This window comes from Calliphora vicina, chromosome 3 (genome assembly GCF_958450345.1).
Source record: "Calliphora vicina chromosome 3, idCalVici1.1, whole genome shotgun sequence".
Taxonomy (NCBI): domain Eukaryota; kingdom Metazoa; phylum Arthropoda; class Insecta; order Diptera; family Calliphoridae; genus Calliphora; species Calliphora vicina.
Window position 1 is genome coordinate 23,042,977 of NC_088782.1, and position 27,702 is coordinate 23,070,678.

At 29.7% G+C, this 27,702-nt stretch overlaps 6 protein-coding genes across 7 annotated transcripts in view; 3 read left to right on the forward strand and 3 right to left on the reverse strand.

The window, feature by feature from the left end:
* The window catches only part of Nrx-IV (neurexin-4), a 37,009-nt gene extending 24,915 nt beyond the window's left edge, over positions 1–12,094 (reverse strand). For both annotated transcript variants that reach the window (XM_065503014.1, XM_065503013.1), the window contains exons 1-2: positions 11,614–12,094; positions 5,387–5,503 (exon numbers count right to left, since the gene is read on the reverse strand). In XM_065503014.1, coding sequence (XP_065359086.1) covers positions 5,387–5,503; positions 11,614–11,677 — 181 coding nt within the window. In that variant the 5' untranslated portion in view covers positions 11,678–12,094. The remainder of the gene's footprint in view (positions 1–5,386; positions 5,504–11,613) is intronic.
* On the reverse strand, positions 2,338–3,664 carry LOC135953653 (L-aminoadipate-semialdehyde dehydrogenase-phosphopantetheinyl transferase). The gene has a single exon (XM_065503613.1). The coding sequence runs from the start codon at positions 3,575–3,577 to the stop codon at positions 2,693–2,695; it is 885 nt and encodes a 294-aa protein (XP_065359685.1). The 5' UTR covers positions 3,578–3,664; the 3' UTR covers positions 2,338–2,692.
* Positions 12,095–12,957: 863 nt separating the features above from the next.
* Positions 12,958–13,841, forward strand: Gas41 (YEATS domain-containing protein 4 Gas41). The gene is made up of 2 exons (XM_065504799.1): positions 12,958–13,550; positions 13,618–13,841. Exons 1-2 carry the CDS (start codon positions 13,010–13,012, stop codon positions 13,776–13,778), a joined length of 702 nt encoding a protein of 233 aa, XP_065360871.1. The 5' UTR covers positions 12,958–13,009; the 3' UTR covers positions 13,779–13,841.
* On the reverse strand, positions 13,772–15,645 carry cbc (crowded by cid). The gene is made up of 5 exons (XM_065504798.1): positions 15,489–15,645; positions 14,874–15,426; positions 14,245–14,615; positions 14,057–14,190; positions 13,772–13,986 (listed from the first exon to the last, which is right to left on the reverse strand). Exons 1-5 carry the CDS (start codon positions 15,585–15,587, stop codon positions 13,872–13,874), a joined length of 1,272 nt encoding a protein of 423 aa, XP_065360870.1. The 5' UTR covers positions 15,588–15,645; the 3' UTR covers positions 13,772–13,871.
* A 1,369-nt stretch (positions 15,646–17,014) lies between these two features.
* LOC135953976 (protein ST7 homolog) lies at positions 17,015–19,543 on the forward strand. The gene is made up of 2 exons (XM_065504018.1): positions 17,015–17,589; positions 17,770–19,543. Exons 1-2 carry the CDS (start codon positions 17,451–17,453, stop codon positions 19,206–19,208), a joined length of 1,578 nt encoding a protein of 525 aa, XP_065360090.1. The 5' UTR covers positions 17,015–17,450; the 3' UTR covers positions 19,209–19,543.
* Positions 19,544–22,645: 3,102 nt separating this feature from the next.
* pst (pastrel) lies at positions 22,646–27,596 on the forward strand. The gene is made up of 7 exons (XM_065504541.1): positions 22,646–23,111; positions 25,093–25,217; positions 25,279–25,410; positions 25,489–26,009; positions 26,082–26,171; positions 26,249–26,418; positions 26,481–27,596. Exons 1-7 carry the CDS (start codon positions 22,678–22,680, stop codon positions 27,340–27,342), a joined length of 2,334 nt encoding a protein of 777 aa, XP_065360613.1. The 5' UTR covers positions 22,646–22,677; the 3' UTR covers positions 27,343–27,596.
* Positions 27,597–27,702: the final 106 nt, after the last annotated feature.

Sequence of the window (27,702 nt, forward strand, 5' to 3'; positions counted from 1 at the left end):
TATGTTGTACTATGTTTTTTTATTTGCACTCTTTCTCCTTCATATTCTTCTTTTGCACTTTATCACACTAGCTCGCTCTCCTTTCGATCTTTCTTTAATCTTTTGTTCTATCTTTTTTTTATTGCATATGCGAAATTCCTTTCTTAAAGCAGTTATTTTTTCTTACTGCTCTTTTGATTTATTTTATTCTTTTTACTTTTGTCACATTTGTTTGCTAAACTGCATACTTTAAATTCTTTTGGTATTTACAGTTATTTGGTTTTTTTTTTTTCCACAAAAAATATTTATGATTGTTTTTGTTGCTTATTTTCACAACCACGTTTTTTGGAAATTTTAACTATTTTTTTTTTTGAGCTTTCGTTTTTTTTCTAATGATTTTTATTTAATTTTAGTAAAAGTTGGGTTTTTGTTTTATATTGTTTTATTAACACATATGTAGGTTTTTTTTTATTATTTTTGTAGTTTTTTCACATAAGGCTTACATTTTTTTTTTTTATTTCAATATTAAAATCCTTTTTTTTTTTTGTTAAGTAGGTGGTCGTTTCCATATAAAAGATTTTTCTTTTGCCCTTTTTTTAGTTTTTTTTTTCATAAATTGGTTTTTTTTTTCTGTATTTTTTTTTAAAATTTTAATTGATCTCAAATTTGTTTTAGTTCACATAGTTTTACTTTTTATATGATTTTTGTTTCATTTTTTTTTTTAGGCTTTTGCATTTTCTATTTTATTTAAATTTCAAATTTATATTGTTTAATTGTTTAAATTATAATTGTTTTAATTCACACAGCCACCTAAAACGTTTATTTGACCAGACGACTTCGATCGCATTTTGTTTAATTTTTTTTAATAGTGGATCAATTTTTCCACTAAACACTACCGCGTTTAGAAAACGTGTTTTAAAGAAAAAAAAAAAACTTTTAAAATTTAATAGTCACAATTTCACAAGACAAAAAACCGATATCGACAGTTGTCCTGTCACGGTCGCCATATAGTGGATGGTGGCATATTTAAAAGAAACTCCGATTGTATTGACTGTTGTTTTATGACTGAAATACAGCCTCTTTATTTAATCTATGTTTATGCTTATTTATACTAAAACTTGTTAAGTATATGAGTTTCAATTATACAAATATTATGTAGAGTGAGAGGACAAATTATAATTAAGCAATGAGTATAAAGGAGTTAGTTATATGTATATCAAGAATAATAAATGATATAAATAATAATGGGTGTTTAGTTAACATTAAAGTAACTTACAATTAAGAAATTAAGTTAAAGTAAGTTATGAATATGTTTAGTAATATAATATATAATAATGGGTGATGAGTTGGCACTACAAATCGACTCCGCTATCTATAAGGATCCAGAATATACATATATACTTTATAGGGTCGGAAATGAAAAATGTAGAAATTACAAAGGGAATGACAAACTTATATATACGCTTCTCACGAAGGTGAAGGGTATAAAAACCGAGGATGTCCTGGGTTTTTGCTTATATCTCAACCATTTGTGTGCCGATTTTCTCGATTTTAAATAGCAACCGAACCCATAGCCTAAGCCTGGGCTAAGGCCGACGTTGATAAGCGAAGCCAAAATTCAACCATTACGAAAGTTACAAATACTTCATCCGGGAGAACGTCTTCTACACAAAAATACCTTATTAAACATTTTTTATCGCTGCCACAATTGAATCTTTGCTCCGGAACGACCAGAGTCTTACTCGGTCTTACTCTTATCAACTGAATGTTTTTCCCCAAGAAAGAACTCTCGAAAACAGTGGAACTGTTACAACAACAACTAAATATGTTTAAACTTCTGTATTTCATAATAACAAAATAATTAGTTCATTTAAAATTCTGTTTGAATTTATAAATCAAATGATGCATAAAAACATTTCACACAAAGAAGCCATTACAAAAGAGTAAATAAAGGTGTGCATAATGCAAAACCTATTATAACTAAAACTAAAGAAGACGATATTTTCCACATTAAGAACTTATTATAAATTTCTTTGTACACATGTCAAAACTTATTTTAGTTGGCAATATGGCATACAATCAAATTTTCTTAGTTTTGACTCGCATAAAGGAAATTCATTAAACCGTCAAATTTTTTGAAGCGCAATAAAATCAAAACTACAAAAGAAATTGGAATATCCCACAGATTTTGAATAAGCAAATAAAAAATAGAACTTATTTTTAATAGGAACTTATTATATTATTTTAATCCTTTTGTTTCATATCGCTGCTTATTTCGTTTTTTTATGTATGCAATTTCTGTAAAAACTTTAAGTCATTAAAAAGTCTTTTAAAACAACATAATTGTACTTTTCTCAAATACAGTAAAATAAATGTCAACCCTTTGTAAAAAACATTTGCTTAACAAAATTTATTTACATATTTGTCCTAATTTATGATTTCAGTAAAAAATAACAATTCCATTACTATAGTTACAGGTCAATAAAAATAATTCTCCCCTTTTTTAAAAATTGATTTAACATAAACATTGATAAAACTTTACAAAATATAAAAAAAGAAATGTACACGAAATATTACAACAAAAAATAAACAAATAAATTTAATAAACAACAATTAATTGGTCTATTACATGTCTAACTTTAATATTTAACAAACTATAAACTAAATCTAGAAGTATAGACACTCCTTAATGAGCCAGCCATAAATAGTTTTTTTATTTTCTAGGTTTACTTAAGACGCTACGACAATAATTTATAATTTCTTTGTCATCTTGGGCAGCAGATGTTTGCAATAGTTGTGTTATTGGCAATAATTTGAATGTATCACTTGTTTCAGGTTTAAAATTGCGAAATGCAATAGCAGCACAATATTTCGGATTTAGCAAATGTTCTTCAAAATACCATTGAGTCATGGGCAAATCATTACACCTAAGTGTTGTGCCACATAGCGGTTGAGATTCCAAGCTGAGATCTTTGCTATTGTCCACAGTAAATACTATTTTTTGTAAATCCACTGTTATGCCAACACCCAGTTCTTTTACATAAGATTCTTTTAGACACCAGTGACGCATAAATGCCTTCAACTGTTGCTGTTGATTAAAATGAGGTTGTCTAATAAATCTCCATTCACTGTCGGCAAATTTTCTATGCATAATACGAAAGAATTCCTTTAAATCTTTGCCACCAGAATATTCCAGTTTCATAACATCACAGCCTATGCCAAAATCATTAAAATCTGTTAAGGTATTATTTATGACACCGGCTAATATCACATAGTTGCCTTGATGGGATACATTAAAACTGAGAGCAGGTGTAGGTTGTTTATCCAGCACTTCATTTCTCAGCAAATAAGGTTTTCCTCTTGAATCTCTGGCAAATTTAATGTCTTCATAGGGCAAATTGCAACATTCACTGACATATTTACGCATAAGCAAACGTCCCACTAATGATGATAGAAAATCATTTATAAAATAGAATTTCATTAACCTAGTCCTTTCCTCCGGCTGAATGACTGCAACTGCTTGGGTTAGTTGATTTAATGTCGGTGACCAAGTGCTTAGGTCAAATGCCCATCGTGTCGTTTGTAATTTATTTGTCATTTCTATTATTGGTTTTTTATAGTTTTAAAGTCATTAAAACTTAGTAGTGTGTACAGTAATTTTAAAGTAAATGTGTATACAATATAAAAAAAATAGTTTAATTAAATTCACTAGTGTACATTTAAGAATGTGATGATGATGAGGTATGTGTCAAATTGTAAAGTTTTTCTAATAAGAACAACTGTCAACAAAAAGTAAAGAGCGAAAGAGAGAAACAAAATAATAAAAACAAAGAGATGGAAAATAAGAAAACGCAGTGGTGCCAACATTTAAAATACATATAGAAATAATTTATACCGTAAAAGCAGAGTAAAATTGTATTGCTAAAAATATTAAAACTGAACGTAACTGATTTTTTGATATTTTCTCCATTTGTAGCAATTTTAACATTAACAAGAGCTATGATGAATGTGGAAAAAAATTTGGGTTAAAAATTTATTTTCCGGATTATCGGTCCGAATTTATATGAAAAGTTGGAAAAGTCTTTGAAATGTTTATCATCCAGATATAGATAAAAAATAGGTTAAAAATCGAAGTAGCCATTTGTGGTACGTTTTTCCCGAATTAAAATTGAAACCGAACCAGATAGTGGATGTTGATGTCTTAATCAGGTATGTTAATTATTTGGTGGGCTCGAAAAGTTAATTTTAACAGTTAGACGGACAAGCTATTTCGACTCCTGGGTTCGCAAATGAAAAATCTAGAAATTACAATCGGAATGATAAACTTATATTTACCCTTACCACTCATTGTGAAGCTTTAAAAATAGCGTTACCAAAATGTTTGGTTGCTCTAGCTTTGTTTAGGGCTTCTCATAGTTTCTATATTTGTTTAAATTTATCGGCCTATGCAAATTAGATCTCGACACTAGTTCGCTATTCTCTCGCCAAAAATATATCTACATATGTAACTATATTACTTCCAAAATCTATTTTAGAAAAAAAAAAGTAACGGCTGGTTTTTGTTTAATCTGACTTAACTGAAAATTTAAAACTTTTAAACTGAATTACTAAAAGGAAGGGTTTTTGTAGAGATCAACTCTGATCAAAATATTTGAGATCGAATAATTATTTTAGGAGATATTTTCAAATTATAGCTGTTTGTGAACCCAGCAAAAAAATTTTGAAGTGGTTCAACTTTTAGTACAAAAAAATTAATGTCTAAATTCTTTAAAACAAATGTAAAACAAATATGTATAATACTGTAATAAAAATAAATAAAATTTGATCTGGGAATTTAAATATTTCTTTTAAATTTATGAAAAAAAAATTAAATTTTATGAGAATAAAGCGTGCTTCGATTTAATTTGTAAATAAATAAGAAATTAAATGCACTTCTGTTTAATTGTGTTATTAAAAATTGGAATATATTCTAAATAAAATGAGACCATATCTCAACATGTTCCTAAATAGCTGATAATGAAATTTGAGTTAATTTTTTTCGAGTCCTACTATTCTGTCAAATATAAATATTGTCAAGAATTTGAATGCAGTAGCAAAAGTACGAAATAAAAAATATAAAAATTTCTAAAAAAAAAATAGCTACTGAGCAGAACTATAAAATGAAAATTTAATTAAAAACTTCTAGAAAGTTCAAAACTAGAAAATGCATCAGTTTACAATAATAAAATAAATAAAGTTCTATAAAATCTAACAAAAAAAAAGAACACTAATTTATCAAAAAAGCATCATATTAACTAAATACAAAAAAGAGGATTTAAAATAAAATATTAACTGATTAAGCAATGTAATAAACTCAAAATAATAACAAATTATAGAAATATAAAGAACTATATAACATTAAACTTACCATTTAAACGAGCTTTTTCGGGTCCACGATCATTGAGTGCAGAGGTGGCCGTTAGCACGGCCCTCTCCATTAACGGTGTGTTGCATTCATAGTCCGAAAAGTAATCACTGTAGGAATCTAAAAATAAAAATAAGTTCAACAAGTATAAATAACATATTGAAGTGTATTGATGGTTTGTTATGGATATAAAACATTTGTTGCAAACATATGCGCGTAGTATTATGTTAAATATTTCTTTTAATACATATATAATATTGGCAAATTTCCATATTTTCTATTTATTTATTAATTAAATTTGTTTTAGTTTTTTTTTGTTTAATATGAGTGAGTACTTTCATCGTCATAAGTGCTAAATATTTGTATATAAATACAATGTTGCATATTTATTCAGGATAACCTTAATCTTTTCATGTTCATTAGCGTATTCCGAGGATCAATTTTCATGCAAATTATCACGATTTTTGGCAGTCTTGGAAAGCTTGATTTTCTTACATTTTAACGGATATAACAAAAATTATAAATTTCAAATCAATTCACCATCACATTTAGATTGCCTGGCAATCAATTCAAATCTTTCTTTATTTTAGTTTAATTTAACGTTATACAGGAATTGTTACTGTGTAATATGTAGAATTTTTAGGGCCTTTAAAGCTTATATTACATAAATTTTGAATAAAAATAAATAAAAAAAAACAAAAATATTGTTATACCCTATTTGTTTTCCTTGTTTTTGTTTATAATTAAATTTGTTGTTATTTTTTTCATATAATACTCCTTGCCTGACTGACATGACATGATTTAAGTGGCGAAAAATTTTTAAAAAAAATGTGTGAGTGTGGATGAGGAAAAATAAATGAATTTATAGAAAGAATATATACTTTAGAGCATACAGTATATACAATTTGTATTCGTTTACTTAAATTGTTTGTTATATTGGTACCATTCCATACCCTACTTCTACTAAATCTCACAATCTCTATTATTGGTAAATATATGGTATTTTAAAATATTCATAGGATTTTTAACATTATATTACTTTGAAATTAAAACAAAAATATGTAGTAGATTAGATATCTTATATTTTATTTAAAAAAATGATTTGGAGATAGCTGATATAACTAAAATGAAAAATAACGTAACATCATTTTAAAAATGTTTAAAGTGATGGCCAAAAAAACATTGCAAAATGAAAAGTATCTCTGATATAAACTTAATATCACACAAAAACACATTTCAAAATTAAGATTTTCTTTTATTATTATTTAAGTTATTTCATTACCTATCAAACATTTGATTTTGGAATTTTTGCTGTTACGTTGTTTTGCATTTTAGGTGACGATATGTATTTAACATCAAAAGTTATAATTGATATGTTTGCTGATAACTTTTGATTCGTGTATGATACATGATGTACTTTATAAATAAATATCTATAACATTGCTGTGTTATACTGTAAACATTTAAGTGGAACATGGAACTTTTTGTTCTAGGAATTTATAATATATTACATAGCAGTACTTATAATATAAAAAATATATAAAAAATTTTGATTGATACACAAGTTTGGCATATAAGTCCTGCATGCTTAAGAAATCTAAACAAAGCATAATTTGCAACTACATATATTCAAAAATATTTCCAACAAATACCCTCAAGTTTTTAAAACACCTATCAAACCATTGATCGATTTCCATACAAACAAAATCCTTTCAATTACGTACAATATATAGAAAAACTAATCCATAAACTATTCCAACTTAAATAGAGCATGAATAAACAAACAGTGATTGGTGCGTGAGTATTAGTGTCAAAAATCTAACATGAAATATTCGTGACTTTTGCCATAAAAAATAGTAGTAGTACTAGTAGTAAAATTTATAAGATTTAGGACAAACAAAGAAACTTCCTTGAAAATTTGAACTTTTGCTCTAGTAAAATTCTAACAACGTAAAATAATTATAAAAACGTAAATACAAATTGTTGGAAAAAACCACCACTGTGTTAAGCAAAACGAAAAAAATTCTAAACTTTTAAATGAATGCATAAATTTTGCATTGTAAAAAATTCTTGCACTTGTTATGTGATTTAAATCCATTTCGTATGTTGTAACTAAGGGGTATACAGGATATGCAGACATTTGTATGTACATACATACTTACATAAGGATGTACTTATAGCAGAGGGTGGTTTTTATTACTGTTATTTGTTTATTTGGTAAATCCAACAACATCACCTTCAGTTCAAGTATGCCAAAGTATGCATATGTCTGACTAGCTGACGGTCACAAGAAGTTTGTAGATTTCTAACCATCAGCCATCAGTCTAGTTAAATATATATGCATACATAAATAAAGGGTTGTTAAATTGTTTGTTTTAGAATTATTCGGGTTTTATTTTTTTTATATCCTTGTTATTTTAATACCCTAGTTGATAATTTTAAAAGTTTTTTCTAAAAATTATTTTCATAATTAAATATTTTAAGTCATATTGTCATAATGTCCTAATATATTATGATAGTTTAAACCATACCGTTTAAACAAATTGTTGTTGAGCTTCAAACAAAAAAATTCTAAAATAATACTTTTGTAACTATGTATATTTATTGTTTTGACTATTTGACTTAAATTTTTTTTATGAAGCAGACCGTTTGAGACTCCCAAATATTTTTTGTAAATTACACACATATTTAATAAAAAAAAATTTCTGAAATTAAAAAAGCACTAAATTGGAGTTACTTATGTATGTATATTAGGATGACAGCCGATTGTTTTTAGATTTAAAAGTTTGCCGGGTGTAATATTGTGACACTAGATCTAAAAGATAAGTGCTGAAAATTTCGGGATGAACCATAAACTGTATTATAGCTAAAATTTAAAAAAAGTTTGCTACTAAATAATTACTTTTGCAATTGAATGCAAAATAATCGAAATGTGTACGTAATTGTCCTTGTAACGAGATATAAATGACATAAATTGGTTAAAAAAATTTAAGGTTATAAAAAATTCCCCAGGCCCAGAAATTTAGGAAAAAATTAACATATTTTGAGAAATATTAAAATAAAAGGTGATTTTTACTTAAAATTTACTTGTGTATGAGTTTTTGTTTTCCTAGGTTACCGCAAACCTATTCGCAGGTATGGTTTGTTAAACAAATTTCAGATTTTGTTGATCATCACATTGGGATTTATTTTATTTTATTAAGGAATAAAAAATATGAAAAAAATCATGTCAATACCTCCTACAGTTTTTTCGTACATGCGATTTAAATTTTGATATTTTCGAGAAAAACTATTTTTTTGGTCATATCTTGGCGAATGAGCCCAATTTCCTTATTATTATGAATTTTAAGCAAAATGAATTCATAATATTATAGTTCAGGTAATTTTAAATATAGTCTGAAAGTTTTACTACAATCGGAAAACGTTAACCATTAAATCGTGAAGGTCAAAGGTAAAATTTTTCAATATTTGGAATTTCTAAATGAAAGAATTACACTAATACCCCGGTTTGCGTCGCTTCGTTCTGCGTCGGTTTCGAAGTTGCGTCTTTTAAAATTTCTGTGATTTCCAAGTTGTGTCGATTTTGTTCCAGTTTGCGTTGCATGGCTTCGAAGTTGCGTCGTTAGTGCTTCGATTTGCATTGTTTTTGTTTCAGTTTGCGTCGAATGGCTTCGAAGTTGCGTCGTTAGTACTTGGATTTGCGTCGTTAATATGTAAAAGTTTGTATTGAAAAATCAACTTTTTCAACAAAAATTATGAATCTAGGAACCAATTAAATGAAAATCAATACAAATGTATGGAAAATCGTGCTTTGTTTTGCGTCGCGTTTCTCCAGGCCCAATTAGCGAGGCAAACCGGTGTATTAGTGTATATATTTGTGCCGAATATAATGAAACTTAAGAAAAATATAAAAGATTTGTTTGCCGTACGTAGCGATCGCATTTTAAAATGTTTCGTTATATATTTGACATTTACAGTCTGATGTTAAAGTATGATATCTATATCAATGTTTTTGTCTCGAGAAGATCAATATTTTGCTCTTAATTTAATAATTATAGGTATAGATGTAAATAATAATAAATTTGAGAATTTTAATTATATAAAGTCCGATAAATATTTCTAATCTCGTATAAAAAAAACTGTTTAAGGAATTTAACTAAAATAGATTATAAATTGTGTTATAAATTGGAAAATCATTCATACCCTATTGTAGACACCTTTAAGCTTTCCTAGGTTTTTAGTAGTCACAAGGTTTTCGTTTCTAAGTTACATAATTTTCTGATATTGGTGTGTTAATGCAAAGTCGATTGGAAAATTTATGTAAAGTCGTTTCCAATACAATTTTCAATGTAACCAACATGGAATAATTAAAATAAATATAAAAGGCCTTATTCAAAAACAATTTTTAAATTTAAACAACGTTTAAAAATCTAATTTTTAAATTTAATCTAAATTTAAAATTTTTTATGAATTTGGGATTGTTTAATTGGGATTGTTTTTTCAAAATTTTGTTAATTTAAATCATTTTTCCTTTTTTTAAATTTTAACTATTGGATTAATCGACAATTATTGATCGAATATTTTTTTTTTCTAAATTGAAAAAACAATTATAGATTTGTATTCGAATGACAGTCCAAGTCCCATTTCAACAATAAAGTACATAATGCAACAAATCGCAATTGAAAACGTATTAACAAATCTTATTCCACCATGTGGAAAGAATTGTCTAAAGGCGATGTCCTTAAAGTAATGGATTTGTGATGATAAAGAAGAAAAGCATATAACATTAAATTTTACCAACTATTGTTGTATGAAAAAAGCACGTGTATTTACATGTATAATATAATTTGCGAAAATGTGCAGACATGCGCTTAAACCCATAGGTAAAGGATGATACAAGTTATGATTTCATAAAATCGAATAAGAAATAAAGTCTGATGAAAATACTATCACTAGAAATACTATACTTTGTTATTATGATCGTCAGTTTTACTACTATAATTGTATTAATGCAACTAACTATAAATTAACTAATATTTTACATTCCAAATTACATTGTGAGTCACTATACTTGTGTATTAAATTAATGACATAAATTGTTTACTGATAAATGTGACAGATTTAATTAAATACATAGCTATAAATACTTTAGGCCTTATCCAAAAAAAATTTAATTTAAACAAAGTTTTAAAGCAAAATTTCCATTTGATTTTAAAACATTTTTTAAATTCAAAAATTGTTTATGAATAAGGCCTTTTTTATTTATCTTCTTAAGTTAAATAAGTATCGGGTATAAACAACAACAATTTAAGGCGTTGTTTTGTTATTTTATTTTATTATAAAATTTCATAACTTTAATTAATAACAAGAGAGGGAGAATAACTACAAAAACATGTCAAAGCTGCCAGATTCTGTTGTTTGTTGGAAAGTGTCAATTGCAACTATTTTTTTTATACCTAAATTTATGAAATTTATTTGGAATTAACTTTAAAAACAAATCTAATTCCTGCCTTGAGTCCAGTTATAATTTATTATTATATTTCTCACGTAAAAAAGATAATTTGATTCAAAATTAATGTTTTTGTTTTGAAAAAATTAATTTGTTCAAATAATTTTAAAGTTTAAAGCTTCAATTTGGGTTGTTCTTTTACTTGGCTATTTTTGGAAAAAAAGTTTAATTCTATTTGAACCAAACTAAATTTCCAACAAATCAATAGATAGAATTTTATTCTTATGTGGCAACCCTTTATTAAAATAAATGTCAAAAACAAAATAATTTAATTAACAAATGATTTGTAAATAGTATCTACTTTGGTAAGGCTGTTTTAATTGTTTAATATAGAAATAAATTTAATATATTTATTACTTTTTAAAACTTTATAAAAGTTTAATTTTTTAGCATAACTATTTAGTAAACAAATTATGAAAATCAAAACAAAGATAAAAATAAAGTAAACAAACAGATCACGTTACACAAAAGAGCAGGTGTGTTGTTTATACAACTCTCTTTTTAATTCAACTACTCTTCACATTTTAACTTGAAACTCTTTTAACTATTCACGATGCTACTCTTAAAAGTATTTACAAATGTCAAAAAAGAAAAACTTCATTGACAACTCATAATTAATGAAAGAACGACTCATAGGAGAGAGAGAACACGCCCAAAACAGTAATTTAAGCCTGGCTTACTAATTAATTTTACAAATTAATTAAAAATCCCTTTAACTTACCAGCATTTACGTTTGATTGTAGAATAATTGCTAGCAGCAACACTGCCACAATATTATGCCACATATTTTTCTTCAATTGCCAATTTGCAGGCAACTTGTTTCCTCGCTGTTTTTCTTTAATGACCAATAAAACTATTTGTATATACACTTAATTTTTGTATTAACACAATTTCTTTTTTATATATAAAAATACATTTGTTTAATTTTATATGCTTTTAAAGCTATAAATAACAATCAAATATTTTATTTTTTGGTAACAATATGCTGTTTTATTTTAGAACAAAAGCAAACACAATGAAAATGTATATTTTTGTGGTCCAGAGAAGCACCCTCTGTTTTCCTTAAACGTTATGAAATAAGAAAATCAAATATATTTTGTCTATTAAATAATTTCCGGTTTGTCTAATAGTGATTGAATTAAAAACACATTTTCTTTAATTTAGTATTGGTTTCCATAATACCATTTAAAGGTTTATAGAGAACAAATAAATAGGAAAAACTAGAGTTTTTCTATACACAACACACACGTCTACTTCCCAGCGCGTTCAAATTGGTTTTGTCAATTTTTGTCGTAAAATTTAAGAGAATTGACAAAATGTCAATGTACAATATTTAAATGTTGGTAGCACTACGTTAGGATTTTGTTAGTAGTGTTGCCATTGTTATAATTTTTATTTATTTATATGCATTCAGCTACAAAATCCTAGCCAATAGACCATAATCGGTTCCAATTATACTACTCACAAATTGATTATACATCAAAAATAATAATAAAAAAAATTTAAAAAAATCGATATAACGAATTAAGAAATAATAATAAAGACATTTAAACCACAAATCATAAAACCTCACAAGTTTGTAGCCCATCAAAATATAAGTAATTATACATAATAAATAATAAAATAATTGTAAATTACACATGACTGCTGCCTAAATTACTTTTAATTATATTTAAGTTCATAGTTTATGTAAACTATTTTATAGTAGAAATTTATAACAGTTAATGGCATAATGCTAGGTTGTTGAAAATATATAAATTTATTTGGAATTAATTCTATTATGAATTAATTCCATTATATAATTAATAATTTGTTATGTTAGGAATGGTTTTATGGAATTATTTGAAGACATTTTTAATTCTGAATTAAGACTTCAGTGTAGTAAGCTTATATTTAATTTATTAACTCGAAGCTCTCCATAAAATACATATACATATACATAAAATCCATGTACATAGACTGGTAACACTATTATTATATTTCAATCATATTAAATCACCCTGTAAAATTTTAATTGCAACTGGCAATGCTGTTATATATTTTGTTTACATTTTCAGAGAAGCTAATATTTTGGAAACAAACACTCACATTTGTTCAAAATATATAATACTTAAATAATGAATAGTTTAAATATACCCACTGACTTTGGTCCAGATTCGGGAGGTCGCGTTAAAGGCCTTACAATTGTAAAGCCCATTGTTTATGGAAATATTGCCCGATCATTTGGTAAAAAACGTGAAGAAGATGGTCATACCCATCAATGGAAAGTTTATGTCAAGCCATACCACAACGAGGATATGTCGGTGTATGTTAAAAAAGTCCACTTTAAACTCCATGAAAGTTATGCAAATCCCAATCGAATTGTTACAAAGCCGCCATACGAAATAACCGAAACTGGCTGGGGAGAATTTGAGGTGGTCATAAAAATTTACTTTCACGATCCCACCGAGAGGCCAGTTACTTGCTATCACATATTAAAATTGTTCCAGTCACCAATAGTCGATGGCGAATTGTCCACAACGACCATGGATCCTAAGAAGGGTTTAGTTTCGGAATCGTACGAGGAAATTGTTTTCCAAGAACCAACACAACTTATGCAACACTTTTTAATGAATGTTCAGCCCTTCACAAATGGTCCCTATACCCACGATACTGACTGTAAGTCCAAACCTGAAATTAATTTTTATCAATTAAACAAAAATTATATTTATTTTCATTTCTGCAGTTGAAGCGAAAAAGCAAAAAACCTTGGAAAATATTTTGGATGTTAAACACAAGGTTAAAGGAGAAATAAATACGTTAAAGGACAAATTGAAATTAGCCCGAGAAACAATATCCAAATTTAAAACGGAGCTGGCAAAAGTACAAAAACCACAAAATACTTAGTTATTTCAAAAGAAATATATTTAAAATAAACTTTATTTTCTATTTATAAAAAAATATACATAAGTTTTTTAGATTCATTCGTATGTAATAGTGTTAGGCATGACTATCCATAAATTGTAAATCTGAGAGCAATAACAAGGTATTGGGTAGAGGACGTGGCTGCGGTGATAATATTGTTATAGCTTGTCGTTCCATATCTACTCCGGTACTGAAATTATACAAAATTAATTGAATATTTTTTAGCAAATGATCAGAAAGATAATATATTTAAAACTTACACACAAACAAAACCCGCCACATTTGTACCAATTACATCTTCGTCGGTAGTTTCGGCAAAACTAACAGCTAATATATGATGTAAAAGTGAATGTGAAGGTGTAACAGTCACCAGCTTAGTTTTATTATCTTCAGCCTTTAAAAATAAATAAATTTTAATTTGTCCCAAACATTTACACTATATACATACCTTCATGCCTATGGGCATACACGAATCTGGAAGCGGAGGTGACCCTATCTTGTATAATTTTAAATCAGCGAATTTTACTTCTATCGAGAATGGATAGAAGGGCGTCTTTGAACCATAGAAATACTCTTTGATACGTTGATCCCTACTCTCGGCTCTTAGTCCTTTGCTACGCTCAACTACACCACCACTTTTTGGTAGTAACACAACTTTAACAAATGAGGGCATATCCCGTAATAATTCGTTATATAGGCGCTCTTGATCCAAAACAAAAATTGCATTCACTTCAAAAGCCTGAGCAGTATGTACCAAATTGGCATATCCGTCTCCCTTAACCCAACCGCAGGTATTTATAACAATACCAGAATGCTTGGCTAAAAAGTGTTTATTTAAGAAATTATAGTTATTTAATTTTATTTGACCTTTTAAATTTATTTTAATATAATAATTATTTATGCTTAAGGTCTTTTTTATAAAAATATTTAATTTTTATTTCAATATTTCGCTACACATTGATGTAGCGAAATATTGAAATAAAAATTAAATATTTTTATAAAAAAGACCTTAAGCATAAATAATTATTATATTAAAATTAAGAAATTATATTTTAATGATGCTAAAATATAACTTACTTCGTTTATTCACATTCATCGATTCCAGTGTAACATCAGCCATTTTACTTATGACCGTCTTATACAAAGTATTATTCCCTGAGGGAGTCTTGTAGCCAAAATGGTATATTAAAGGAGCTGTTTGCGATAAACCTTCTTCTATGCTGGCTGGCCTTTCTATCAGTATAGTACCTATAGTTCCAGGTATAGCTAGAGCTCCTTGTCCCACGTCGATGTCGGCATATAAAGGTCTTCTACCCAGACGCACGGAATAATTTAGTAATATACGGCATAAAGTACTTTTACCAACATCCATTGGACCCACCACCATGGCAACGGGACCGCGCTCATCCTTATCTTCAGCTTGTTCACGTAATTGCTCCAAAGCCGAGTGACAATTTAAATACTGTATCATTGGTGTCTCTTTGGAAATATAACTGACATCCGTTTTTCCCGTTAACTGCAAAACACAACCATGATATGTGAAGATGGCCACTTTGGCACCCACACAAAAATCGTACTTTTTCTTTTTCACCAGTTCAGTTCCAAACATTTCAGCAAATCCTGAAATTAGCTGAAAATAAAATTACATTTTTTCTCAACGTTGTTGCATGTACATACACCTTATATACTTACAATTATTTGAACTTTTGCATTTTTATCTTCGATTTCAAAACGTAGTTCAGAATCAGCCTCCAAGGTGTATTCTTTATAGTTTTTATCTTCTTCCGTCATAATGATTATTTTTTATAATAAAATAAAATCTAATTCAACAAAATAAAATATTTTCTTGCACGACACACCAAATGCGCTCAAAATAAAAAATAAGCGTACCAAAACAAACAACAAAAATCAGCTGTCTAGTTTTTGTAAAATACGTGTGGCAAGATAGCGTTGAAATCTCAAAAACAAATTAGTGATTTTGGGAATTCAGAGAAATGGGAATTTAAAAATATCCACTTAATAAAAGAGTGTGTATTCTAAAAATAAACCATTCACTGAAATGGGAATTTATGGTATGTTCAGACTAGAATTTTTAAACCTGTTTAAGCTAAATGTTGATTAAGTTGACAAAAAAAGCTTTCAAAATGGAAAGAAATACTTCCTAATAATGGAATTGTGAACATTTATCGATTATTAAAGGTTGTTTATGAGAAAAAACATTTCTGTCAAAATTTAATTATCGGTAGTACACCTGATTAACCCTTTTCCGACCGACGGTACTTATAAGTACCATAACATAATAAGCTTACAAAATGAAAACAAAACATATTTTGACCCTTTTCCCAAAAGTACTACGAAGTACTCTATCATCTTTGGAATAATATATTTTATGTTGTAATGATAAAAAATACTGTTACGTAAAATGCCATAAAATAGACTTTTAATAAAAAATGTTATAAAAGTTACAAAACTAAGTCTGCTTTTACACACAGCAAGTTTACTTGAAGCAAGTCTCTTCGATTCCCTTTTAAACTTGCTCGACCGTTTACACACAGCAAGTCTGTGTTCAATTTTGTATGTCAAAACCTAATAGACGCCATAGTGAAAATGAGAAAACAAAAGAGAATTGAAGAGACTTGCCAGTACAAGCTAGTGTGTACCCCTATTCTTTCTTCTTGCCTCTCTCTCCTATAAACTCTAGACTTGCGCAAGAAAACTTGGCCTGTGTAAAAGCAGACTAAGCAATATATTAATAAAATTTAAACAAAAATTTATCAGTTTTGGCTGATGTTGACCCAGCGGTACCAGGTCCCTTTCGGATACTTGCAGGTCCTCCACAAAGTTAAAATTTTGTAAATAACTTCCTGAAGTCCTTATTTTCAATATTTCATAAAAAATAAAACTTTTTCAACGATTTAAAGCCTTGGTCAACAAGGGGTTAAGTTTTAATCATGTCCATTTTTAACTCCATCCAAAATGGGCAGAAATAACACACAGCGACAACCTATCCCCCAAGGTACGTAAAAGTACATCACCCAATGTATATAAAAAGTTTTTCATGCAGAAAATCGACTGACCAATTTTCCAGAAAAGTGAATTCATTCAAAATTATTATTACTTATACGCCTTGGTGTACATATAGCTTTACAATTACTGTTTCATGTATGATTTTTTTAAGTGTATTCTTTTTAAGAGTACTTTGCAACTCTGATGTGAAAAAGAAATAGAAGAAAGTATACACCGAAACGAAATTTTCCACAAAAAAATTTTACAAAATATTTATTTTGTTTCACGTATACAACAATTATTAAAATTATTAATAACGATAAATAAAATAAGCCAAGATATTTTAGAAACATAAAGTGTTCTAATCAACTGAGAATTAAAGAAATTGAATGTGTTTGCAGTGAATTAAGAAAATCGAATAGAGAAAAACTTTTGCACAAGACACTGAAAGGAAGAAGCAGATAATAAGAAAATATTTTATTTTTTTTAATAATAGTCAGTAGTAGTGTTGGAGTAAAGTAAATGTGAAAAAGGGATACTTGTTTAGGAAAACTAAAAAACAAGAAAACGTTTTTCGTTTTGTTAGTAATAATAATACAAATATTGGCAAATATTGAAGAAGCCCAAGAAGAAGGCAACAACGGCGTCATGTGGGACTCATCCATGTTCCTCAGCACTTTGACGCCCAAGTTCTATGTGGCTTTGACGGGAACATCCAGTTTAATATCAGGACTTATATTGATATTCGAGTGGTGGTATTTTCGTAAATACGGTACTTCATTTATAGGTGAGTTGCTATATGTGTACCGACATTTTTTTTAAACATCACTTTGATTCCAAAGGAAATCAGTATTCTATTTATAACATCCTGTAATTAGAGGAATTTTAATTCGAAACATACTCTCTAAACTAGAATTTTCCAATATAGGTACCAATCAATAATGCATATTTGTATGACTATTTGCAGAACAAGTTTCCATAAACCACATAAGTCCTTGGATAAACGGCAGCGATTCGTCTAGTGATTTGAATACCAACGGCAGTGGCAGCAGCTCCAGTAGTGGCTCAACAAACGGTAACGGGGCAACTGGCGTCGGCGTGACATCGGCAAGTGGTCAACAAATGCCCGAATGTAAAGTATGGCGTAATCCGTTAAATCTGTTTCGTGGTGCCGAATATCAGCGTTTCTTTTGGGCCACCAGTAAAGAGCCGTTAACTTACTATGACATGAACTTGTCGGCCCAAGATCATCAGACGTTTTTTACATGTGAGGGTGATGCGCGCAAAGAGGAATATGAGATTATGCAGACGGCCTGGCGCGAACGGAATCCGGTGCAACGCATAAAATCGGCACACAATGCAATTGAAATGAATCCAGAATGTGCTCCAGCGTACATTCTACTGGCCGAAGAAGAGGCAACAACAATTTTAGAGGCCGAACGTATATTGCGTACAGCTTTAAAAGTGGCAGAGCAAAATTACCGCAAATCACAACTTACTCAGCATCAAGGACCCATAGCAGAGGGCCTGCATCGACGAGATACGAATGTTCTTATTTATATAAGACGTCGCCTGGCGATGTGTGCACGCAAATTGGGTAAATTAAAGGAGGCCGCGAAAATGTTTCGCGATCTAACAAAGGAAATTCCTTCAATAATGAATGTTCTAAACATTCATGAGAATCTCATTGAGACATTATTGGAGATGCAAGCGTATGCTGATTGCCAAGCTGTATTAGCAAAGTACGACGACATCTCCTTGCCAAAATCGGCAACAATTTGTTATACAGCGGCACTGCTTAAAGCCAGAGCGGTGGCAGATAAGTTTTCACCAGATATCGCATCTAAGCGAGGCCTAAGTCCGGCAGAAATGTGTGCTGTGGAAGCTATACATCGAGCCGTTGAGTTCAATCCTCATGTGCCGAAATATCTACTTGAAACCAAACCTTTAATCCTGCCACCAGAACACATATTGAAAAGAGGTGATTCCGAGGCTCTGGCATACGCGTTCTTTCATTTGAAACACTGGAAGAACATAGAAGGTGCATTGAATCTGCTACATTGTACTTGGGAGGGAACATTTCGCATGTTACCTTATCCCTTGGAACGCGGTCATCTCTTTTATCCATACCCCACATGTACAGAGTGTGCTGATCGTGAGTTGTTACCGGCCTTTCATGAAGTATCCGTTTATCCCAAGAAAGAGCTACCATTCTTTATACTCTTCACAGCGGGCTTGTGTTCTTTTACCGCCCTGCTGGCTTTGTTGACACACCAGTATCCCGAACCCATGGGTTTATTGGCGCAAACAGTACTTACCTGGATATCATATCCTTTTCAATTGCTCAAAGAACGCATTGAAGCATTTTGGCCTTGTAATCTATTGCAACATTTGTCAAGAGTTTAAACAATTTATAATACAAAAACTCCACCACCGTCGGCAGCGATGATGATGATATAACACACGTTTATACTCTCTCGCACAATTATTATTATTATAATTATTGATAACACTTTTATAACTTTTGGTTATTTTCAGCCATTTATTACTACATACAGGTTAAACATTGTTAGACTTTTCAGTTATTCCTTATTTTTATTATACTATTCATAATTTAATGAACTTTATCCTGATTTCTCAACTTTGTTCTCCTAATTTATTTATTTACACTACTTACTACATATTATTATTTTTCTTACGTTTACATGAAAAATAAAAACCAACATATTTTTTATTCTTTTGTTTGTTTAAAACAGTGTTTTAATTAAATTGAATCTACAAAACATGTTTCCATTATAAACATTAATTTAAAAGAAAATTGAATAAATATTGTATTAAACTTAAACAAAAAAAAACATTCTCAAAATAAATGTAAATCTTAGTATTACTTATACAGAAATCTGCAAGCATAAAAATTAAAATATTTGGTATATTTTTTTTAAAATTTAAGTGGGTAGGGTACATAGATTAGTGTGGCCCTTAATAAACGAAAGTTGGAATTTGGCCAGTCTCACCCCCCAGTTTGGTGAACATTAGTAAAAAAGGTGAACATTAGCAAGCCCTCCGAAGTTTTGCAATGCATTTACAAGGGGAAAAAAAATTTATTTAAATTTCGAAATTTTCGGGAAAAAATATTTTTTGGCGAATGAACTCTATTTCCTTACTGTTATGAATTTTAAGTAAAACCTATTCAGAATATTATAGTCCAGATGAATCTAAATATATTCTGAAAGTTTTACTAAAATTGGAAAACGTTAAACCTTAAATCGTGAAGGTCAAAGGTCAAATTTTTCAATATGTACTTGGAATTTCTAATTTATTTATTTTTGAGCCGATTTTGATGAAATTTAAGAAAAATATAACATGAAGTCTAGTATTTATAATAACAGCACAAAAATGGAAATTAACCCTTAATAGCACTTGAGGTTAAAATGACACTCAAATTTTTAAAATCACGAAAAATACAGTCAATATGAATGGTGTCAATTTTAATGTTTTTTATAATTAAATAAACTGAATCATTCAAGTTTTTTTTAAATCTAATAAATCAAAAGTACACTAAAGGGGTAAAATCAATTTTATTCTTATAAAATACTTAATAAAATATTAATTACGTTGTCAATGCAAAAATCAAGTATAAACAGAATATTTTGCCGTTTAAAAAACAATACAATATTTTTAAGTTTGCTTCATTTAAAAATCAAATTTTGATCAGCACTTTTGCAATTGTCAAGGTTTTTTATGTTTTTTAAAGTTAATAACATTTCGCTACCTTTCCATTAGAAATTCCAAATATTTAAAAAATTGACCTTTGATTTAAGTGTTAACGTTTTCCGATTTTAGTAATAGTATCAACATAGCAAATTTTGCAAGAACATTCGTTGTTGGCGACATTTTTAAAATGAACTTGCAACGCATAGTGTAGAGTCTACACTGTAGACACACAAAAAATTTTTGTTGTTTTTCTGTGTTTTTCGATGATAATACATACGTATTCATTACTTGAAAGTACATAATTACTTGCATGTGGCAACGGGGGGTTAAAAAAACAAAGAAAAAATAATGGAAAAAGTTGTACAGAATTTAAACCATATATCTAATTGTGCGCCACCCTGTATAAATATTCTTTGATTTTCTTTTAAGCGCACCATACACAATCAAGGTGCATTTAATAAGGTGCCATCGGCAGCACAGCTGATTATAGAAATAGCACGCACAAATGTCAAACTACATATATAAAAAATATTCGCCCGTACGACCGTATGTCAAACTCTATATATAAAAAATATGTGAATTCGCCAGTATTTATTTCAATTCGCCACTGCTGTCAGTAATGCTGGAGTAATGATTATAACAAGGCGTATTAACAAGGTGAGTGCATAAAATCAGCTGTTTCTTAATTCGCTGTGGTTTTATGTACACTATATGTCAAACTTTGTTTATGTTTACATTTGTTATTGTAAATAACATAGTAATATTTTAATTCGCCTTGATTTTGACATTTACCGTACATTTTAACAAAAACAAATTGCCTGTTGTTTTTGCATTGTTGTATTTGTTGCCGGGACGCACTCACCTTGTTAATACGCCTTGGATTATAAGGTGTATGCGTTACGGCAACAAATACAACAATACAAAAACAAATATGTAACTTTAATAGTGTCAAAAACAGCTGCTTAATGTATACAAATTACAGCAAAAATAATCAGCTGTTTAATTAATGTCACCTTGTATATCATTACACCATGATCAAAATACTCATCAAGGTGCATTTAATAAGGTGCCATCGGCAGCACAGCAGATTATAGAAATAGCACGCACAAATGTCAAACTACATATATAAAAAATATCCGCCCGTATGTCAAACTCTATATATAAAAAATAAGTGAATTCGCCTGTATTTATTTCAATTCGCCACTGCTGTCACCTTGTTAAATACGCCTTGATACTCATCAAGCACTGTGGTAGTATTAGTGACAACGGATGATGGAAAATCAAAAACATATTGATTTTTATCATGCTTGATGTTACTTTTTGATAGTGTATGTTGCAAGGCGAATTTATACAAAGTGGTGTCAGTTCTACAAAAACAACGATTGGTCTTAACAAATGTCAAAAAACCAAAAGGAAAAATTAAACAAATAATTATTTAAACTTAATATAGTGTAGGTAATTGAATAGTGAGGGCTTTACTTATTTATGTAAACAATAAATATTTTGTTAATAAGCTTAGAATATGTAGATATTTAAATATAAAAACAAGCTTTGACAGTTGTTAGAACCAAAAAGCGAAAAAAAAATTATCAGCTGTTTAACTGACTCCACATTGTATAAATTCGCCTTGGTATGGTGTTTTCTCATCAATCACGAAGTCATTTACAAAAATATTTCAAGGCGTGAGGTTGATGAGTGTGTCGGATGAAGAGAATAATTTTTTATATTACATATTTCACTTATTATTTTAGTTTTTTTCTTTATTCTCAACATGTCGTTATTGCAATTAAAGTTGCATCCGATATTGACATTTTAAATAGATTTTAGTGCAAATAAAAATTAAATATTATTACCGCTATTGGTGTTAACACCACAAAATCAAAATAAAATGCAGATTGACGAGTCATTAATCAAATGTACATCAAAGCATCAAATTACACATACACGAAAGTGACATCAAGCATTTTGATAGTGTATGGTGCCCTTCAGCTTTTATTTTTGGCCTGCGCCACCCTGTAAATTCTTCGGATTTTCTTTTGGTCTGTGATTTTTAAATTCCGAACTTGGGGTTTCCCATCATTTCTATGAGAAAAGTAGTCTATAAGAGTGATAGAAATATACCAAACGACTACAGTCGACAATCGCCAGTACAACAGCCAGTATGAGGACTAAGGAGCAACTACAACAGCAATTGCGTGCAGATATAGGAACTGATAAGATTCCAATTGTTAGGAGAACAAAAGTTTCATCTCTTTCCTTGGAACAGCTTCAAGAAATAATGTTGGAGAAAAATATAGCCGCGGAAGGAAGTCGTGAGCACATGGAAAACATTTTAGTGACATCTTTAGGTTGTAACGAAGTGGATATTGTTGATATGGTTAGAATTGATTCTTTAAATGTTATTCAATTGGAGGAGTTGTTAAGTGGAATATCAAGAACACCTGAGGAGAATATTGTTTTTAATGAAATGGAAAGTCAATCTAAAGCGGCTGGAGAAGAGTTGCCTGCAATTGCTGCTGCTAAAAAAAACATAAAAGAAGCACAACAGGAACTAGCACAAAATTGTGGGTTTGGAGATCAAATTATATGGGATCTGTAAGTTACATACAAATTTATTGCGCATTTATTATTATGATTAAATAAGAACTTGTAGTTATGTTTCATTATTAAAAACATAGAATAATATATTCATAGAAGCGTTACTGAGAGGGAGAAAACCTAAGTCTGTTGCCAAAAACCTATGGTTCATACAGTTGAACATATGTATGTATGTTTTTATATACATACATACATATGTATGTAAGTAATACAAATTAATTTACGTATACGTAATTACGTATCAATTTCTATTGCTAAAATAGTTTTGCAGTATCGCAAAGTTGGCTTTTTTGATTTATGAAGAAAACAAAAGCGGCGTTCCGGCCGGAAATAGAATTTGTTAGAGGATCAATATCAGTTTATATTTTTTTTTCTGCTTATATATCGTTTCCTTAATATAGAAAGGCCCTAACTCGTTTTTTTTTTGTAAGGCCAGATTTTCATTATTTCGATAAATTTTCCGCTTTATTTCTGTCCGTTCAATATATATTGTGATATTTGGATCGCGATCCATTGTAATGGATCACGCAAAATTATGTTGTTCTGCGATTTGGATCGCGATCCATCAATACTGCATGCTACACGTTCAATAAATATCGCGATACTGGATCGTGGTCAATATATGTTGAACGTGTTGCAGTGCCCAAACTGCAGAATAACCTAATTTTGAGTGATCCAATAAAATGGATCGCGATCCAAATATCACAATATATATTGAACTTGTAGCAGTACCCTTATATACCTTCACCATATTATACTTCAAAATACGTTTGTCCTGGTATGTAAAACTATAGTTTACCAATGTTTGTGACGTTGTTATGTGTTTTTGTCCAATTGTACCGTGTTTTGTTTATATGTATTTTTAGAATGAGCTTAACAAGTGTAGTTGTGTTTCGTGGATCAGTACTTTTGCATGGCAAAGCGTTGCAAAAAGTTGTAAGTGAGAAGTTATTAACCAAAGTGTGCAGATTAATAAGAAACTAATCCTTTTTGTCCGAATCCACACGTTTTTGAAAAAATCAACGTCAAAATGTCGACCAGATCGGTTATATGGCAGCTATATGAAATAGTGCCCCAAATCATATGAAACTAGGAGTATACAAAATGTATACAAACCAAATTTCAATTCAACTGCTTATAATTAGAGTTTATGCCAAAAAAAAAACGGAAAAAAAACCAGTGTGCATTGTAGGTCCAACTTACTATGGTCTTATATACGTCATTGCAAAGGTCTCTGAAAAATCTATCATTAGATATCCATATTGTCTATATTAATGACTTAGTAATCCAGATATAGGTAAAAAATCCAGGTTGTCCTGGTTTTTTCCTTATATCTCATTTGTGGACCGATTTTCTCGATTTTAAATAGCAACCGAGCCGGAAGAATTCCGGAGATATTGATGTATGAATCGTGTATGCATGTTTTGGGGGCTTCGGAAAGTTGATTTCAACAGACGGGCATACCTTAATCGACTCCGCTATCTATAAGGATCCAGAATATATATACTTTATAGGGTCGGAAATGAAAAATGTAGAAATTACAAACGGAATGACAAACTTATACATATATACCCTTCTCACGAAGGTTATATCCCTCACACTTGCAAAAAAAAATGAAATTATTTATATAATTTTTCAGAGAAAAAAAAATTTGGGTGATTCCAAATGACCTAAAAAAATTATTTTCATTATTTATACAACATTGGTTGTTGTTGTATCAGCAGTGATTGCTGAGTTGACAGCCCTTGGCCGAGTGAACTCGGGTCATTCCGTTGCGTAGAACCGGCTGTCGTGGGAATGTACAACATTGGTCATTAGTGGTGGCATGCCAAAAATTTTGCCAAAATTAGTTATATACCTAATGTACATATGGTTTAAATTTTAAGGAACAATTTCAGCGGTGGAATTATTACGACAAAAATAAATTTATAGAATGAAATAGGTTTTTATTAATTCATTATATATTTTTCTATTTTAGATTAACTTTAAATGATGCTAAAGTTATGAAGAATAAAATAAAACAATTAATACCTGATCAAAAAAAGGGACAAAAAACCATCGTAAATCTAAGAAATACTATTTTTGAAAACGTTTGGGCTCAAAGTAAGTCACATCACAGCAGCAGAACATTTTGTATAACAATTTTTCACTAATGTACTTTTAGGAAAATACACAAATCGTACTTCCGTATCTTATATATTTTATGTGATGGTAACAAAAGATGAAGATTTCAACACTGCACTCGATTCCACTGAATTTTCATGTCATCCCGTATTTCGTTGTAGAAAATGTGTTAGTAGGTTGAATTCCATATTAAAAAACAGCAAATTTTCTATTTTACTTACATATAATACATTAATTTTCACATTTCAAGACCGTTCCGATAGTAGTAAATGCTGTATGATTTATGTTGATGAAACAGGAAGAGTTTATCAAAATTGGAAATCGTTTGTAGATGAAAATGTTTTACCCGCTGGTACAATGGTAGCACCACGAAACGGTATTTATAACTTCAATAAAAAGAATGAAGTAATATTGGATATATATTGTACGCCGAATGGGACAACTGGGGCAAAAGCTATGAATATTGCACAAACTGGTTCAGCTGTAATGGGTATTGGTGCAGCATGTGTGCCTCTAGCAGCTATAGCCTTACCAATAGCAGCTCCAGTCGTAGGAGCGGCTGGTTTAATTGGTCTAGGCGTTGGAGCATTTACATCAATAACCTCAGCTTTGAATTTGAGCGATCGTAAAAAACACGAACAGTCGATTAGTATAACCGATAGCCAAGCTAGAGGCAGTTATCTTGGTGTGATTGGTGGTGCCGTTGGTGTGTTTGCTGCCGGTGCAACTCGTTTTATGACATCAATGGCGGCAGCTGGTAAAGCTACGGCGGTATGTAGTTCTTAAAATCGAAATGTGTAAGTATTGAAGTCTATATATATTAATTATTTTCAACAATTGTAGGGTATAGAAGTTTTGGTCAATGGCATAAATATATCTTCGATTGTACTTTCCGGTAGTGGTGTAGCGAATGGTGTTCTAGATTTAATATTTGTAAGTCATGTTGTAACTAAAACGTGTTCCAATATATTGATCTATTAAAAATTACATATGTTTATTTCATTGCGCAGAAATATAACGATGGTGATAAAATTTCTTCGCTTGATGTTCTACAATTATCAGCGTCATTAGTCCTATTTACACATTCGGTTTATAATTTCCAATTGGCTTCACAAATCGCCAATGATGCTCGGGTCAATTCGATCAAGTCCTATCGTGAAACCCTAAGTAATCGGCAAAGGTGAGTAGTGTGTGTAATATGTTGAATTGAGACTTTAATGCAAATGAAAACTTTCTCTGCAGAAAAATGTTCGATAAAATGTCAAAAGAAACGGTGCGTATACGTGGTAGCACACAAGGAAAAATGGATATCATACGTGGCGTTAATGAAATTCCAGACCGGCAATATTTAAATGATTTATTTAAAATTAATAAACAACTGAACCAACGTAATGTCAGACCAGCTTTCGGGGAAGCTGGCAAAGGTGTAGTTTTAAATAATGAGTTGCCGGTAGATACGGCCGCGCTTAGGCAAAGTGTACAACATCAACAAGGTCCTAATATATTGGAGCAAGTTGCTCGGCCCATACCGTCTACTCACAACTCTGACACTTATACAACACAAACACCTAAAATGGCCAGACTTTTGTATTCGACTGGAACTATTGAGCAGGCCATTGATATTAATCAAGATCCCTTAAATCCTAACAACAATTCACAAAATATTATATCGATATTGCGCAATCTGGCAGTAGCATTACCAAATGGTGTTATCATATTTTTAAAACAGTATGGAGACCTGTTTATGAAAAATATTACAGATGGTTATAAATTTCAAGATGTTATATTAAGTATGGCCGACAATTTCCAAGAGCAAGTTTTAAGATTTTTAATGAAATTGGCTCAGGATTTCATAGAACGTTTCTTGGACGAAATTCATCGAGTATTGAAGTTATTTATACCTACTGAATCTGTTTTATATCGTATGGTAAAACATGTTTTGGAAAATTATAAAGATTTAAGCTACGAATACATCGCAAATAAAGGCAATGAAATTACAGCAGCCGTTAAGCGATATTTTCTATCATTAAATCCAAATAATCCTTATGAATTATCCAAGAAATGTCCAGATTGCAATGGCATGTTCTACATATGTCAATTATAAAAACACTATATAACATATTTATGTATTTAGAAACAGAAGCTAACTTTAATAAAAGTGCCTTAATACTTTTAACATATCGTATGCCTAACACAAACAACGCTTTTAATAATACAAAATTTATGCACAAATTTAATCATGACATTTGATATTAAAACTAGTTTTTAAACTATATACATACATATTTAATCATAAGCAATACAATTCTAATTATTAATATATCTAAAGGCAAACTAATAAAGTTTTTCAAAAATAAAGTTTTTCAAAATTTGACGGGTAGTGATGGAAAACCATCGATTTATAAAGATGTGATGAATTTCGGACGATTTAAAGAACAATTGTTTAATGTTTGTTGGTTTGTTC